The 18,615-nt window shown below is 39.3% G+C and overlaps 1 protein-coding gene across 2 annotated transcripts; it reads right to left on the reverse strand.

Moving 5' to 3' along the window:
• Positions 1-2,972: 2,972 nt before the first annotated feature.
• GA3 (GA requiring 3) lies at positions 2,973-18,402 on the reverse strand. Of its 2 annotated transcripts, XR_015689821.1 has the most exons (9): positions 18,082-18,402; positions 17,317-17,477; positions 17,062-17,223; positions 16,523-16,675; positions 16,130-16,384; positions 15,582-15,743; positions 14,760-14,957; positions 5,910-5,998; positions 2,973-3,121 (listed from the first exon to the last, which is right to left on the reverse strand). XR_015689821.1 is itself a non-coding variant. In XM_087673507.1 (8 exons), exons 1-8 carry the CDS (start codon positions 18,347-18,349, stop codon positions 13,780-13,782), a joined length of 1,719 nt encoding a protein of 572 aa, XP_087529633.1. In that variant the 5' UTR covers positions 18,350-18,394; the 3' UTR covers positions 13,641-13,779. The 2 variants fall into 2 exon arrangements, 1 of the variants encoding a protein (XP_087529633.1); XM_087673507.1 differs by lacking the exons at positions 2,973-3,121; positions 5,910-5,998 and adding an exon at positions 13,641-14,139 and having other exon boundaries at positions 18,082-18,394.
• Between the last annotated feature and the right edge of the window lie 213 nt (positions 18,403-18,615).

Genomic DNA, 18,615 nt, shown 5'->3' on the forward strand with positions numbered 1-18,615 from the left:
TTGTATGCACCATGCACTATCCAATGTGAATTTTCCATCCCTTGTGTGGACCAAATTCCGATGCTTTCCTTTTCTGCAAAGTATGGCCCATGTGCCTCAAGGATATGCTACAAAGACACGTATCACACATGAGTAAAACTATGCTCAATAGTTTATACAATTCATACCATTTTAAAATATTAACTTAGTACGCACCATATAATGTGTGATAGAGCTTTTGCCCCATGCTTCCACCATGTTTTCGTAGAAGCTATGCACAACATTGATAAATTCTTACTTATCTTCATTGTTAAACGCCATCTTATGAAGTAATGGAGCCAATTTTTTAAGACTTATCCAAACCTTAGCTTTGGCCAATCTTGTTTTTCCTCCATTACTTCAATCAGGAACTACAAAATGTAACTTTTTCCACCCATCGTAGTCCTGTGGCCTATGAACCATGACAATCCCTTCCTCATTGATGGGTACTGAAAGAAACTTCCTAGCCTTTGCTCCTCCAAAGCAAGGCTTTTTTGGCAAGTTACCAGATTTTCTTGATCTCTTCTCATCTTTTTCAATCGTCACTTGATGCTTGTGTAGCCCAATTTCTGATAGCACTCACTCCACATTCCTACACGTTACAATGGCTTCTTTTTCTGGTTGCATCCTATAAGCAAAGCAAATGTATTCATATACAAGTTTCTCCATGATTGTGACAAAAGCATGCAATGAACAAATGTGAATACGATCCAAGGGAATGTTGAAGATGGGCTTCCAAGTGGGATCTTCTCTATTGCGCATCGGTGTAGCACTTGCCACCTTTCACCAGTTCTTCTTTCCGTCCTTTCCTTCCACCCTCTCTGTCAAGCAATATAGGCATGGATTCTTTGTATTTGCACCATTGGAGATTCCACACATGCATTTTAAAGTTTTCAAGTCTCCTGCAAGATGCCATTCAACCAAATATTAACCATACCCTTCAACAGAGAGCATCTCACCATGTTCCTGACAATCGATGATGCTTGGAATGCTTGTGTGTATAAAGAATAGCTGCAACACCTCAAATGTTTCCTTAGAAACTTCAAATGCAGTGAGCCACCACACATGGTGCTCAAATTGAACACTAAAGTTCCCTAGGTTGTTCTTGTCAAATTGTAAATCTCTATTCATCAGAGTTACACTAACTCTTTCAAGCTTTACTCCTTTGACGATATTACTTTCATCTAATTTTATAACAAACTGCAATTTACCATTACATTCCTCAACAGACATATTGTAGTACATTACCATTGCCGACTGCACCTTGTTCAAATCTAAATAGTAATTATTGAGTTCGGTGAACTTCACCTCATATGCATTTTTGGTCCCAACCTTTAGTGTTTCCACACATTGAACATGCATGGGATCTCCTATCAACTCCAAAACCTTTGTATTGAGTTACCGCCGGCCTCTATTAACTTTGAAGGTTGAGGAATAGGCATGATTCTATTTCTCTTCAGCACACGACCAAACCCAACCTTCACACCTTTGAATATCTTTGAGTAAATCGTTATGCTAATGTTGGCCTTGTCACAAATAGATTGTGCATCCACAGCTAAAAACTCATTTGACGCATCTTTTAATGTGCACTCAGCACTTTTTCCTTCACAGCCTTAAACTTAGGACTGCTAAAAGCGTTTTCCAATGTACTTGCCTTCAGCAATCTACTAATACATGATCCAACCTCACCCTTACCTAGGTTCTCTTTCTGAGCTACCTTATATGCTTTGATATGTCGCTTCCACTGGCCACTATTCATAATTAACTCATTGATTGGCTTCTTCTTTCGTTTGCGCTCATGTATTAGCTTGTTGTTGATCTTTCTCAAGTCGTCCAATTGTTCCTTTGCCTCCTCATATGAGATACCAATGTCATGGATAGTGTCCTGCATTGAAATAATTTGATTGTTTTGTTGAATTATAGTGTCATTTAGCTGTACCACTTGTCCTATGAGCTGTTGTATATGAAGTTGATGTGCAACGATTACATCATGGCAATTTTTTATGGTTCTTGACAAGTTGTAAATACTTTGAATGCTTAATCATTGAGCCACCTAGTATAACCAAGTAACCCATTTTCACCCTCGCACACATACTTCATCAAATTTGTGATTCCTGAGAAAGTTGGAGGTCTAGTGTTTAAGGGGTCAATTGGGTAGATTCCCCCATCAACCCACAAATCCATATGTTTCAATCCCATTTGCATGCAACTCTGCAAAACCTGAGGGTTGACACTGGTACACTGGGTTCTTTTGAATAATGGGGCATATTCAATCTCTACCTCAATATGCAGCTCCTTCTTTCATGTATTCATTTTACTATTAATAGAAACGGGGAGCCTACTTGGTTGTCACAAGAGGTAGAGTGGAGATGCATAGAGAAGCACACAAAGGTACCAAGGGAAAGGAGGGTGTAAGTAATTCACTCTGTTAATGAAGGTTGCATAAACACAGAGAAGAGGTCACAATAGAGCCATGAGAGAGTATAGATATGGGGGAAAATAGCTCAAAGGGTAGGAATATCCAAGACTTTTCGTATTTTAGATATTTCTATTTTGCCTCCAAAAACATCTCCAAAAAACACAAAATTTGACCAATTGGTTTGTTTTTTTACCAAAAGCTAGGATATAAAAAATCCTTAAAATATCTTTAAAAGAAATTCCAAAATTTCATTTTCCTTGTTCTCGATTAAAAAATCAATTACCTCGTATCTACTAATCATTTTGCATTGAAAACAAAGCACCACACTCTCGTAACTAACTCCTTTTTTAATATAAAATTTGGTTGAAAAAGACTTCTTGAATGAGGAGAGAGAAGAAATCTGAGTATATCTTTGTAGATAATATAAAAAAGGCAAAATGAGATTGCAAAAGTGGAGAGAGAGGAGGATTATTCTACTATTCTTCTCTCCTCTTTTCCTTGTTTTAGGGGGGGCGACTAAAAGGCCCATTTGTGAGTTCATTGTTTTCCTAATGAAAATTTTCTATCACTTGCATCAATGCCAACGCTAGTAACAAGTTTCTTGGCAATTTCTCGAAGGAGGGCTTGCTCATCGTTGTTAGGAACTTCCACTTAGCTATCGATGGTTATGGCATGCATGCCCCTCTACAATACACAAATATGTATAAACATAAGAATGTGATAAGGACATTATAAAACCATGATTAAGATTGATTAACAAGACCTAGCCTTAGCCTAGCTTAGCTATTGCATGTTGGAGTTCTTAAGCATAACAAACAACTGCATGTATCATATTCTCACTTGTGTCCCCCATGATTGCAATAGACAGAGAAGCTATTGATGATGATGATGTCATCGTGTAAGTGTTCCTCTTGTATTTGAGTAGGCAATTAAAACTACTCTTTGTAATGGCTACCCACTAAGTATAATAGCTATCAGAAGCTGCCAAAATCTGTGGAGTCTTCTCAAGAATGTCTCGTACTATATACAGATCAATGGCCATGACATGCTCAAAATTAATCATTACAAAGAATGGTGCCCTCATGGTGTCCCCTTCTATTATACACAATTAAGACACCTAAATTGGAAAAACACATGGATTCACTTGGAAGCACAATTAAAAAGTCTTCTTAAAGAAAAGGAATGCATACCTTTATTCCATGAAACACAAGAAAGGTTCTTGCAAAGTCACATAGCAATTCCCCAAGATTTGTTGAATGAGTGATACAGTGAACGGTGACAGTGGATGAGCCAAGTTGGCTTGGTCAACTAGAAATGCCCAATTTGTTGAATGAGTAGGAGGCCAATCAAACCTACAACCTAACCAGCCTACCTAGACCCTAGAAAGGGGAGTGATGCAGTCAGATTTCAGGTGGTATATCCATAGTAGATTAGTTGTGCTAGTAGCAATGTATAGAAAGCATGTGGTGTCTCTGGTGGGTGCTGCATTTTCTAGTGCTTGAGGCCACTTTGGTGTCATCTAGTGCTTGTGGGCTGTTGATCAGATCCAAACGACTCCTCCCCTACATTGTTTTGAAGTTTTGAAGGCTGTAGTTGCTGTGTTTCCATTCCTAAATGGTGCTACTTGTTGCCCTCAGTTATAGTTTAAATTAAAGGCAAGTCTTGTGGCTGTTATAACTGCATAATTACCTGAAGGCATGGCTGGGGATGCTCTTGACTGGGTTGTTTTGAGCCTTCACCCCACTTATATTTTACTTCCTTGCTGCTAGGATACTATTGCTTAAAAGTTCTTCCTACTAGTTGAGTTCTGACTTGTGCTCAGACCTAATCTGGTTGCTCCAGGTGGACAACTCACTCTTCATGCTAAAGCACATGTGTTCTATTGATGTTGTTGCTCCCTATTCATGGATGTTTCCAATCATCACTTACCATTGAGCCCGTGTTAGAGGTCTAAGAGACTAAAGCCTATGCTGAAAGCTACTCAAATACTTGTGCTTCTTCCAAGCACAATATAATTAACATAGATGCACAACACACTTATTTTTATTACTTTGCAGTCCTAAATTGATCCTCTAACTACTATGCTTTCTCAAACACCCTATCAACCCATATATGTCTTTTAGGCTTGTCAATAATCCTAAGTGGAACTTAAAGATTCTATTTCTCCAATGCTTGCCAGTGTGACTATACAATTTGTACATATACAAGGGGTGCCCACCTCAAACTTTAGCCATTGGCCTTTACCCCAATAGTGCTAACTCAAACCATAGTTAATGGTATGGATCCAGTCCATATGTTAATTGTATGATGTGTCATAGATATGGACCTCTGTATAGCCTTCTCTTTCTCATAGAGTCACTTCAGGCTGGGCTTGCTAGTGAGTTGCATCCTACTGGTCAAGGTCAGGCATCTAAGGATGCTCCTTGGGTTTCTGTGGTGATCTCTCTCTCTCTCTCTCTCTCTCTCTCTCTCTCTCTCTCTCTCTCTCTCTCTCTCTCTCTCTCTCTCTCTCTCTCTCTCTCTCTCTCTCTCTCTCTCTCTCAGGACACAGACCGCTAGGCAACCAAATCTATACAGGTCACACAAGTGGACTGCAAACCACTCAGCCCATCAAATCTACAAAATTTGCATGACTTTACATGTTTACAGTCAGACTAAGTACCAAAGTTTTCCGACTCTTGATGGGCATGTTTGCTTGACAGTAAGTCTGCACAGGTATAAAAGTTGGTATGTGCTCGCAATCAGAGTAACTCTGCAAGGTCACAATTGCCTACAGGTCGCGACTGCAGAGTACTGGCTGGCTCTATTACTGGTGGAGAAAGCAGATTAACAACTACCTTTGTTGCTCCCTATTGTGTTTAGAGTAGACAATGATGATAGGCTCTCACTCTCTCGCTATAGGTTTGTCAGTCCAAGTCTCTACAACTGCAAATTCAAGAAAAAGAAGCCAATGACCCATCATTGTTGCCAAACCTCCAAGAGCATATAAGAGTTGTGGTATCCTAAGACCCAGTCCATTACTCTCCATCTTTAACTTTAACTGGGCAATCTTCTTCTCAAATCTTGTTTTGGAAACCAAGGAGGATTGAAGCTACCTTATTTGCTTATGCTTCAAGGTGGCAGACTTGGGGCTCCTCTGAATCAATGCTAAAACATGATATGAATTGTATCACTTGGAATGATATGATGAGAGTAAGGGTTTACCTATTAGCTCTTGGAAACTGCCTTCTCACCTATTCAATGACGCATAGAGAGACAGATACAGCAACAACCTCATGCATTGCAGTTGCAAGATATTGCATGTGACATGTTGAAATACATGTTCTTGCACATGGATATCCATCAAGCTCAAAAGCTAAACTAAAGAAGCTCAAAGACACAAAATATGTCAGTAAAGTGTTAATTTCAACTGAGTTGAAATCTCAAAGAAAAGAAACAACCATAAATTAGACATTTGAAGAAGAGAACTCACTTCTTGCATTCTTCTCCTTTTCTCCTCTCTTGAGAAAGTTCCTTCTGATGTTGTCATGAATCCTTAGTCTCCCTCCTTTAGACTCTTATCTGGAGATGACAACCAAAATTCACAAACACAATCTCATCTTGGGTAACTTTTCTTAGACCTATCATTCCTATTATCTTTCAAGTCCTCCTAATTGTTGCAAGCAAGTAAAATATCTAAGGAGAAAACATCTCAAGCATGCATAAACCCTTTACATTTCTCATGAGAGTACCCAATTCATATAGAGACATGCAAATATCACCTATTAATCCAACAACAACATAACAAGTCCATTCTAACTCTCATAAATGCTCTTTCACTCACTCTTGGTATTCTTAACAACTCCATAGGACAAAAATATCCATGATAATGTTTATAATAGAGATAAAAGACGAGTGCATTTTGCAGCTTGATATTATTGTTCTGAGGAGCTCCACTAATCCTTGAAACCACAATCTAACACATTTTGCAGAAATGAAGAACAAAAATGCAAAAACGTACCTTGCCTACCCATGCAAGTTGCCTTGCCTATTTATAAGGTGATTGCTAATAGATTTGTATTATATACATGCATCTTAGCACTACACTACAACTTCATAGACTAGCATCATACAAAGATATATGATATATCCATAAATTACATTAGCTCTTAGAAGCTACCTTCTTACCTGTTCAATGATGCATTGATAGAGGGATGGTGCAACAACCTCAAATCTATCACATAGCAAACAAAGTAATTATATATATATCAAGTCCTATCTTTATCAATAGTTCTCATGAACAGAATGTACTAGAAAAATGTTCAAACCTATCGATAAGGTTGTTTGTTTACCATTCCATGGAATTCTGTGGAAAGAAGACACAATGTTCATAGTCTGCACCTCATCATTTTCTCAGTCCACCAAAATATAAACAACAATGCAACATAATACTTTCTACCAAACTGACTATTGTTTTCAGGTCTAATCACACATGGACTACTCTGAAAATTTACATTTGCTACTGTCCTGATCTGAGCAAGCCTAAGCACTAGTTGTGAGAGCTGGTGGGCTACAGTTTTCACCCACCAGGCAGCCTATTCTAGTCTGCATTTTAACTGCACAACCCTATGTTTTCTATTGTACAACTTGCATTTTTCCTAGAGCTATTGCTTTGACATATGTTTTGCTAACATTTTTCTTGTTTTGTAGTCAATTTCAACTATTTTTGGGCAAACTTGATCTTCCTTAATTTGCATTTTCAACAAGTTTGCATTTTCCAGCCTAACCAATGCACACTCTAGCAAAGAATCACAGATGTCAGTTGTCATGCTTTATCCAAAGTGCTACACTCAATGGCCATTTTCATCTACACTATCACATTTTATGGCCTCTAGGCTTGGCCAGCTCTACTGCCAAGTTTCTTGTGTATCATTTTGTATCCTTGGTAAAAACTTGTTACTTTGAGCCTTAAACCATTGTGTGGTATTTCATTGTTGATACATTTGAAAAGTTTTTTCCCTTCATAGACACTAACATGCTCTTTTCAGCCTGCAGTTGAGAGTTAATGGTGGTGTAACATTCCACTCACATGCAATGCTTTATAGGCCCTTGTTGAAGGTCCTTTTATACTTCAAATCCCCATGGAGCTTATTGCACATAAATTGCTAGTTTCTCTTTAATCTGAGTAGCTTTAGTGTCTATTGCTCTTCATAGTTGCGTTAATGTTTCACCATGAAGCTCTACCCATATCATCTACATCAGCTTGATTGAAGAAAATCATTGCATACCTTTTTTGCCAAACTGACCACTCCTTTCAATTCTGTGCAGGTACAATTCATAGTCTTGCTTGTGGGGATATTCATTTTTTACTAGTAGCTCATAGTTGACCATGAGAGTGACCTAAGCTCCTCACCACAAAAAGGCCCCACAATCAAAAAACCAAAGAATACAAACAAAGCCAAATAAAGTTACACCAAAAAAACCTGTTGGTTCATTTTCAGGAATCTTATACCTAACAGTTTACACACAACAAACAAATATGTACATAAAACCTTCTACATAATCCATCAACATGAACACAATGATACACAATGAATAGACCTAAGTTTTTGACCTGCTCTCAAATATCAGGCATCCTATTTTACACCAATCCTATATCTGGTCTACAAGATATTATGCAAGCTTACACCAGGTGCTTCTTTTTCGTTTTGATGACAAATCTTTTGGCAGCATACTTGGAATGTTTTGGAAACATAGAGAAAGGAATTGTGCTTCATAAGTAGGGCTTCCCTCCAAAAGCAAGCTTTAAGAAGCTCCCAATTATTGGGTCCATACTTCTGAGAGGTAAGAGATGCAGGGTGGCTTCTTAATTTGTCAAATGGCGACCCACATGATAAGAGTTGAACATGGCGACCCACATGATAAGAGTTGAAAGCATCTGAGAACTCTTTTGTAGTGATGAACCTGTACGGCTTCACTTTGTCAGCCCAATATTGTACCTCATCCTTCCTGGATGTAACCTATAAGGCGCAGAATCTGTGGTGAGTTCTTTGGGTTTGTCATCCCACACTAACAAGTACACATAAAGAGCAAAACTACAAAGAAAATGTAATCTATAAGTGAGTTATGAAGGAAAGTAACAAAGACGTTACATCTTGTAGAAAATCAAGAGTGTTTTTTCTTTCAGGACACTTGAAACCCATACCCTCAAAGAAGTTCAAAACTGAGTCTCAAGGTCCTTGGTAGACCAAATTTTCTCTCAGCTTGCCTTCTAATACCCATCAACCTATTTGTCAGCAACCTACAAAAAACATTGCCTAATGGGATAACTAGTTCTCCTCCGGGTTTCAACAATTCTCAGTCCGTTCAAAGGCTTTCATAGCCCGGCCTCACCCAGCACCTATGCAAGCAAAGATATCGATGACAAAGGATAAGCATGCGTAGATGAAGATGGGGCTATATCTACCATAGATGGATTTTCTGGTTCTATTTATGCAGATTTAGATTGGCTATTGAAGCCTTGGCCAAAGACATTGACCACCTATCACAAGGAAATTTAACCAAAGAAGAAGACCTTCAAGCATATTCAATTCCTACTTTTGTGAAACAAGTAAATGATCAAGTCAAAGAAACACATGCATGCACAAATGAACATGAAGCCCTCGAATGCAACAAAATTCTCCAGGCACAAGAAAATGTAAATGAAGGCCCAATACATCAAGGTGAGGCCTTGTAAGTCTCTATGCAAGAATTTGATGGTCAAGAAGCAAGTGCATCCATGTTTGCTCACATCATAGGGCCTTTTAGTGATCCAACAGGACTAGTCTTTACAGATGGCAAACAAGAAGGTGAAGTCCATATGCTTCATCATGGAGATTTTCTTGCAAGTCTTGGCCCTATTGTAGTAGACACACAATGTCCTATCATTCCCCATGATTTTGCTACTTATGTAGCCATTGGTATTCACGTCATACCAGTTCATGCAGACTATGCCCCTACTGCTTGAGCCTATCCAATGCATGCCGCTACTATTATCGCAATCCTTCATGGCCCACATGCAAATGACCCTATTGCTATGCTCGGAGGCTGATAGTCAGCCTATGTAGGAGATATTTATGCTCTTGATCACAAAGAAGCCATTGGCAAGGAGATCAAATTGCAAGCAAATGGATTATTATCCCCCCCCCCCCCCCCCCAACATCGTCTTTGCTACACCCACAAATTTATAGCCCTGGCAAGCCCTTGACAAAATCTATGCTTCCTTCAATAAGAATTTCAAAGGACAACAATTACTGGTGCTTGCAGCAACCAATAGGGCATAATAATTCCTATCCAACGACTATTTTTCTTCATCAAAAGAATCTCTATGTGCTCAAGATGGAAACCAACTAATTCGTGGGATTAGAGGTCAAGCAGTTGTACAAACTCTCAACAGAATTCTTCAACCCTTACACATTAGTGATTTCAATCCTTTCTACAAACTCCTGGTTTTAAGAGACTTGCTCAAGGATTCAACACTCCAGATTTATCAAGACAAGAGTCCCCATTTCATGATGGAAGATGACCAAAGCAACAATCAAAGCAATGATTTCTTAAATTAAAAGAAACATAGATAATTATGATTAATGAAAGGTTGTGTATGATCATTTTCATAATGAGCCAAATTATAACAAGGAATTGATGATTGCTGCATCATGATATGTTCTGATTTGATCTTGTGAACAAACTTGCAGCTTCACTCAAAGAAGCAAACCATGATGAAGTAGTTTTGGAGTTCTTGAGGAATGTATCTAGCGAACCCTACATCCTCCAAACAAATCTTACATCCTCTTAAGGAATGACTACTTCTTTAGCAAAGGAATGACTTTGAAATTTATGACTACATAAAGAAATGTCAATGATATAAAAAAGAGCTTGCTATGATGTTTAAAAGAGCCATACTTCTAAACAAAATGAGAATCAACAATAATTTTAAGGACCTCAAGTCACAATGTACCACTTGTTTTTGGACCTCAGAGTTCAACCATATCCTTATACCCTATTGAAGGATATTCCCTGCCATAACTAAGAAGTACTAATTAGGATGATCATCACTTAGTTATCCAAAGATTGTGCTAACTGATACAATAGGTGTTGGTTAAAAACAGTCATAACACTCAGTTACTCAAAGATTGTGCTAATTGATGCATGCCAAACACTTCTCTAGTACTTCAAGTAATCAATATGTACATCTATAATGTATGAATCCATTATGATATCAGACGGAAGTGTCTAGAAGTGTCTATGCATCTTGAAAAAGTAATTCAAACATTTCATACCTGACCTTATGATTGCCATAGTCTCCACCAAAACAGATAATGTAGTTGGCTCTCTTGACTTTATGTAAGTTGGTCTTCATGTATTACGATACATGTCTCTGAGTCCCCTTTTCCCCAAGCATTACTTCCTGCACACTGGTCTAAACCAATATATCCTCTACTTTCTTAAAATCGGTGTCTACTAATAGCACCTCTCTCTCATATTCTATGGACTTGTCATTTGCACCCTGGATAAAGGTCAATAACCAAGAGTTTTCAAGGTCATCTCTCCAGCAGTAGAAAACCCTAGAAAAGCTTCCACATGGAGGAGAGAACAGTAAATTATCAATGAGATTGTAGCATGGTGAATGAGCTAGCAACATCAATGATGTCTGTTGCATCATTAGCCCTACCCTCAACTCCATCTCCTCGAGCACTTTGTAATCCTTCTGGGATCTAGTAATGCACTCTATGCTAGCTTTGGGGTCTTTCAAAAGTGCAGCATCACATCGTCTCCAAGGACATTTTGCAGATCTTGTTCAGCATCCAATCTCACCTTGTTGTTTCCATGCTTTCCATGCTATTATTGTTGCTGCTTGTAGCCACTTCAATCTTATCCTTGTCGCCAATATTTTCCAGAACGTGCTCGCTGTCATCGTCACCACTGAAGGGGCCCAAATCAGTACCATCTCTACCCAAGTCAAGTAGCACAGCAGCTTGGCACCTATGCACCCTTATCCACAGAAAATCGTTATATCCTCCTGTCATTCGTCTTCTTGCTGCTTTTTCGTATTCTTCATCTTCTTCAACTGGATCCAAATGCGAGGCGACAAATTCTAGCAAATAACCAGCGAAGATGCCAGCCTCTGCAATGCCGAGGTCCTCTTCAAGAGCCGCCCCATGATCTGCGCCTCGTGGTCTGATATGGATACCTTGATGGATGTTCAAAAAGTATAAAGAGGACCTTCACACTAACACTAAGACATTCTTCCCAGTTTGACACATCTTGCCTAAATGTGTTTACAAGAATGTATGTATCTATATCCATGTAAGTAGATTGTGTGTGTGTGTGTGTGTGTGTGTGTGTGTGTGTGTGTGTGTGTGTGTGTGTGTGTGTGTGTGTGTGTGTGTGTGTGTGTGTGTGTGTGTGTGTGTGTGTGTGTGTGTGTGTGTGTGTGTGTGTGTGTGTGTGTGTGTGTTGGGGAGGGGGGGAGGATTTGTTATATACTATGGTTATATGTGTGTATGTGTGTGTATCTGAAGAAGTCAATAATATGTGATGCTGTCTATGTATATTGTTGGGTCCACTATAAAGCCCATTGATCAATAATTTGATGCTTGCTGATCAATCATTTGATGTTAGAAAGTTTGTGTTCCAATTTTCATTGATCAGATCAACATGTGTTTGGGCTCTATTACAACCCATAAATAGAGTGCATTTGAGTGTCCTTTTACTATTTTGACAAAGTGGTTTGCTAAGAAAATGTTGAGAAATCATAACTATGCATGTGTTTGTGTGATTATATAGTCTACATTGAGGGAAGCATATGTGTGTCTATGTGTGCAATTACGTGATAGTCTCAATTTTGAGACTATCACATTTATTTAGAACGAAAATAGATACACCTTTACTGATTTCTCAATTTTGATATGATCACATTTATTTAGGATGAAAATAGATGCACCTTTACTGATGATTTTGAGAGTATCACATTTATTTAGGACGAAAATAGATGCACATTTATTGATGACTAGGATATGCTAATGTTTTCCACAAGCATCTCTTAGTGCTAGCCGAAGTTGAGCCCAAGAGTGTTGTTGATTGGTCCTAGTGTGTTGCTAAAATCTTGGATGTGGAAATGGAGAGAGTCCTTGGCACCTTGCTGAATTTAGCTTACTCTTGGATAAACCATTCATTGAAGGGGAGGTATTATTTATGCTCAAGTCTATGAAGAGGAGAAGTCCCTTTAGCATTTATGGGTTTTAGGTAGAGCTCTATCTTGCTTTGCAACTTTCAAGATGTATGCTTCAAAGATTTGACTAGGGACAATGAGTACCTTAAACCTTTTGGTTCTAAGAATTGTGTATATGTATGTATGAATACAAGAGTAGATGTAATGTTGAGTAATGTGTGTGTGTGGAGGGGTGTGTGTGAGTCATGTGTATGAGTATGTAAAGGAGCAAGGATAAGTAGTATGTATGTGTCTATGTATGTACTATGTGTATGAATACTATGTACATGTGGCGAATATTTCTATATACATCCCATAACTTATAAATATTATAGCGAATTTAATATATTTCTTTCAATATTTGTTTCGTACAAATGGCAAAAGAGCCTTTAAAATCTCGACACCTTAGAAATGTTGGTGAATCAAAAATTGTGAAGTTATAACTCAACCTACTCAAGTTTCGAAAAAAAAAATCTAGAAAAATAAAAGTATAGCCATTTGGCAACATATAGCCACTAAAATCATCTATGGTAAAAAGAAAGCTCGCATTATGAAGTTATTTACTATTGTATCCTTGAGCCACATATAATCCTATATTCAACGAATTAGAGTGCCCTAAAGTCATATTGACTTCACATCAACATTTTTGAAATTGGATTGTATGTCGATCATATTAACAAGTATTGTTATGATTTTGTTGGCCACATGATTCTTTCTCAACATTAACTTTGTGCTTGAAATTCTTTAGCTTTTTGAGGACGTATTTTAACGCAAGGGTATTTTCCAAACTCATTGTTGGTATTGGCTATTAGTAAATGTTGGACCATTATTAATTAATCTGTGATGTAACTTGTGAATTCATGGTTTATGTTATAACTAGTTACAATAAGAGTACTATGTTCATTGTTTGAAGTGTTGAAATAACATTTCCATATACCAATAGCAATTATTCAATTACTATGAAGCTTAACTAAATTTGGATCACACAACTTTTTATTGATGGATACATGTTACATGTTCTATCATGTTGGATGTAGCTCAATCTATAATTTAAGCCATCATTTAGAGGGAGATAATCTATGGATGCTCCACCAAGCTACATTGTGTTTTTAAGTTAAGCATCTAAGATTGTCAGAGGAAGACGAGTAAAATGACGAGGTGTGGCAATGGCTTGCAAGGGGTGGAGCTTGTGGGTAGTGAGGAAAATTGTGTCCACAACTCCCTTAGCATCCTCACTATCTTGGGGCAAGGCCCATCGGAAGTGTTGGACATAGTAGGCAATGTTTGTGGGAATGATGTACATGGCTTGGGTCACCCCTGCACACATCCTCTTACCTGTGCCAAAGGGCAATACTCGGTGATCTTTATAGCCTAAATCCAAATTCTCATCCCCCAAAATCCTATCTGGGTCCCATAACTCTGGATTCTTCCACACTTCTGTGTTGTAGTTAATGCCATATATATTGAATATGATCTGTGATCACCAACAACATGTTTTGAGAGTAAGTTTGAGGTGCTCAAAAGTCACATCGTTGTATAGCCAAAAGATTCTTATTTAATAGAGTCGATCCACCTATAAGCTCAACTCCTAATATCAACAATCAAAGATTTCCACAAGGATTGCAAGTCTCACATGATTGGCTCCTTAACCAAAGCTTTTAACCATGAAATGTGCACTGGCAGAAAGCTCCAAGCAATGTATGGATGCAAAAATGCACTCTTGTTCATAACCATGTGCTCTTATCGAAAACATGGTACATCAAAAAATATATGCAAAATGCTAAGGCTAGGTCCATTAACATGGATTCTTTTTGTCTTTTCAATATGGGCCCTTCATCCTGATAATTAATGAATTTCGATGTAGGTAAAATGCTAAGCACATTAGTCTTTTTAATATCCCTCCTTATAGTCTTCTCAATAGTGACCCCCTCCACCCTTCGTTTGAGCCTAAAATTATGATTACCATATGCTTACACATTGAGTTCCTACTCAATTAGTGACCCCCTTGACCGCCTGCCCTTCATCTAAGACTAACATGATTATTACTATATAGTTACACATTGAGTTGTTTGTAGGAGAGAGGAAATCAATCACCTGCCATCCCTTCTTAAGGTTGAACCCTCCCACTTGGACATCCTCATCCACATGGCGAGGGGGGAGGAGAGGAACGGGGGGGTATTTCCTGAGCGTCTCCTTCACAATGGCCTCCAAGTATTTGAGCTTCGGCACATCCTCCTCAGTCACAATCCTGCTAGAACCTACCACCTCATTGATCTCCTGATAGAGCCTCTCCTGCAGGAATTTGATCATGCGCTTGATTCAGAGTGCCATTCCATCACATATAACAACAGGCTTAGTTCCAATTAACTGGTATCCATCACATTCAGAGCTGCTATGCAATTCATATACAGACAGAGGCTTCATCCATACAAACGGTACCCATCAAAGTCCTTAATTTCCCCAATGTCACAAAATCAATATATTTGCTAGATTGAGGAATTAGCACGAGAAGTTTTGGACACTTCCCCATGTGGGGAAAGGGGTTTCCCCCCCTTGTTTTTCCCTACAGTGTTCAACATCATGAGCTCCAGCAAGGGAGGGACCACTTACCTAGCTAGGTGCGGTTGAGGGCAGGGGACTGGTAGCCGGTCCCTCCCTCGCAGAAGCTCATGATGTTGTCACAATTCACAATGTGGGAATTATAGTGGGGATTTGTCTAGAACTTATACTGGAACATGTGATACAAGGCTTGTAAGGGATACTGGAGTTCAGTACAGTACATTATTTTAAGAAATGGAGACATATGGAATTCTGGATGGTATGATTCTGGTTATATCAATGCCAGTTTAAGGGCCTAAGGATCTTGCAAAGCCACAATTCAATCCGATACTATTTGAATAATTCCTTTCTGCTTACCTGCACAGCTGGATTCTTGGCAATTTCATACATGGCCCATTCTATAGTTACAAGAGTTGTATCAGCAGACTCAATTATGGGTTCCCAAGTGGACATTTCAAGTTGCTTTTGGGTTAAGTGGGTGGCTTGGGTGAGAAGGAAGTCTAGATAGCAATCTGGTTGCTGCACAAAACAAAAGCACAAAGTTTCACTCTCAACAGAGCATAAAATCAGAGGAGGAACAGCAAGGAATTGAGTTAAAACTAAGGCAAATCATTCTATTTGGTTAGGAAAAGTGCATCAGTACTAGAACATTAGCTGACACAACAAAAATTAAACAATTTCCACCAAATTCAATGAAGTGCGATGATGAGGATGATGCATGATAATTGATGATGACGACAACAATGACAACACCAATGATGATGACAACAATGACAAGGACGACGATGATGATGCAATAATTATGATGATGCAGTAGTAATGAGCTACGATTGGTGAGGAGATTTTGAGGAGGATGACGATGCAAATGATGATATCCCAGTGCTGGGGAGGATTTTAAGGATGACCTTGCCCTTAGCAAGCATCTGCCTTTGCTCTTCAATCAAGGCCCTTATCACTGCCTTCCTCCTCACTGCAACTGAAGTTATTTTGTCTTCCACTGCTTTGTTTGGAACCCATTTGAGAGCTGGGAAGAAGTCTCTCCAGTCCACTTCTATGACAGCTTTAAGAGGATCTCCCACAAAAATCTCAAACATCTCCCATCTGCCGACATTCCTCCCAAATTCCTTCACATACACATACTCTGGATCCCTACCCAGCACCTGTATAACATTACTATTGTCAGATTATGATAGCAAAATGACCCAGTTCAGCATTGCACTGTGGTAATAACAACACCCCAGCATTTCTATCGAGTCAAACAGTGTGCAAGTATATCTGCTTGAAGACAAGGCCTCTACCTGGTACATAGAGAATGGGAAGAGTGCTTGCTTGATGTGATCCCTGAGGTTGAGAGTAGCTGTACATGAGATTGGATCCATCTCTCTGAGCTGGGAATACATGGCATCTAACATTTTCAAAGAGGCCATCTCCCTCAGATGTCTATTCACTTTCTGCAGTCATAAACCAAAAAGAGATATGCATGTATATGCATGTAGAAGCCCATATAATCAAAATCCTGTGTAAACATCCGTTCAGTACAAAAGGAAACACATGCATGCATTCACAATAAGTTTTAGACAAATTACAACAACATCATGAGCTTCTGCGAGGGAGGGACCAAACTGCACCTAGCTAGGTATGTGGCACCTCCCGACTAGAAGCTCATGATATTGAACAATATAAAGAGGAAAACAAGGGGAAACAGCCTCTTTTCCCACATGGGAAAGTGTCGAAATTTTCCAATTATTATACATAGCAATGCCCTTGTGTGTGCATATGCACGTGAGCATGTACTTGCGTGCATGCATGAATGCAGGCATGTGAGAGACACAATCACCTGTGGAATGGGCCCCAAGAGATTTGTAACCATAAGCTTCTTGAGCATGCGGTGCTCCTCCCCATAGTCAGACATGGCCACCATTGTTTTCTGCTCTGTGAGGATAGACAGTGCTCTGGACGTTTTCCTCGTAGAGATGGAAGAGAATTTGGTGATCATGGCCTGCAAGGTTCACTTCTCTTCTTTTCAATCAAGACCACTTACATTCACTTAATGAGACATGTACAATCAAAGCTTAGAATCAGATATTGGGACCTCTTTGGCAAGCTCTGCAGAGCTGATAACCACCATAGTGTCTGCTCCGGTCCTGATTGTGTAAATAGGCCCATATTTCTTGGCCCACGCAGTGAAGGTTTTATGGGGCCTCTTCTCCCCTAACTGCAACAGGTTGCCCAAAAAGGGGAGGCCGGGAACAGCTGCAATTACAATTCAGTATGCCAAACCTTAGTAATCATGATCAAAGTAATTAGACTGCATCTCATGATCGAATTGATTGCTCTCGCTCTCGTGTGATTGATGAACTTAATCTTTCATTATCAAAGCAGTTAGTACGCATCTCATCAAATTGATTGCTCCAATCAAAGAGGCTCCGTCATGAACAAAGTAATTAGTACGCATCTCATCCAATTGATTGCTGCTTCAATCAAAGATTGATGGTAGGATTAAGACCAAATTGATTGCACCGGTGAAAGACTAATGATAGGATTAAGGCAAAATTGATTGCTCCAATGCAAGAGTAAAGATAGGATTAAGACCGTTAGCCTTCAATTGCAATGCTTCTAATCAGATGATATGGGTTTTTTCCCGTTACACTGAAACTGAACTCTCCTAAAACCTTCTTTCATCACCTTCAGCCCCGATGATTCGCAAGAACTTTTTATGAGACTTTGAGGTACTATGTATCAAAATACATACCTAAACTTACCTTAAAATTGGGGACTAGGCGATTAATTAAGGCGTTCTGAATGGAACAATTTGTACAAAACCTCCGTGATGGTAAACACTGAATTAGCTCCATACCTGGGGGGATTTTGCGCTTCCTGGTGGCAGCTAAGGTGAGGTAAGATAGCGAGAAGATGGTGATGGCGATGAGGGAGGAGAGGGCAATTACTGCAGTTGCATTAACAGGAATATTAATGAAGGCAGCCATTTGATCAGTGATCATGAGCTGCGAGGCCATGGCATTGATCAGGGAGCCCATGTTTCTTGACTGGCAATATGCGGGCATCACTTGGTGGATGAATAAATGCAGGGAAGGTTGGGGTGCTCTCTTGTCATCTTTTGCCATGAGTAGGGATGGTATCGCGGGAGCGCATATATTTCAGCGCACTGTATTCTCCTTTTGGCTCGGACCGTCTTTTGTGTCGTAGGGAGACGGCCCCGTTTGTCTCATGTAGGGAGGTAGGCCTAGAGGCCTTTTAATCCTCAAGCCCACTAATGTACCTTTTAATCCTCAACCACACTAAGCCTCTCTCTCTCTCTCTCTCTCTAGAGGCCTTCTAATCCTCAAGCACACTAAGCTCTCTCTCTCTCTCTCTCTCTCTCTCTCTCTCT

Source organism: Lygodium microphyllum, chromosome 3 (assembly GCF_053477565.2).
Source record: "Lygodium microphyllum isolate KBCC chromosome 3, Lygodium_microphyllum_v1.1.10, whole genome shotgun sequence".
NCBI classification, from domain to species: domain Eukaryota; kingdom Viridiplantae; phylum Streptophyta; class Polypodiopsida; order Schizaeales; family Lygodiaceae; genus Lygodium; species Lygodium microphyllum.

What these genes read in the sequence shown, in the direction of transcription:
- GA3 (XM_087673507.1), bottom strand. Translation starts at nt 18,349, where the DNA reads ATGGCAAAAGATGACAAGAGAGCACCCCAACCTTCCCTGCATTTATTC. An exon ending in AGATGCTTGCTAAGGGCAAG is followed by an intron (nt 15,744 to 16,129) that starts GTCATCCTTAAA and finishes TGTTTTGTGCAG; the next exon opens with CAACCAGATTGCTATCTAGA. An exon ending in CCAAGAATCCAGCTGTGCAG is followed by an intron (nt 14,958 to 15,581) that starts GTAAGCAGAAAG and finishes AAATTCCTGCAG; the next exon opens with GAGAGGCTCTATCAGGAGAT.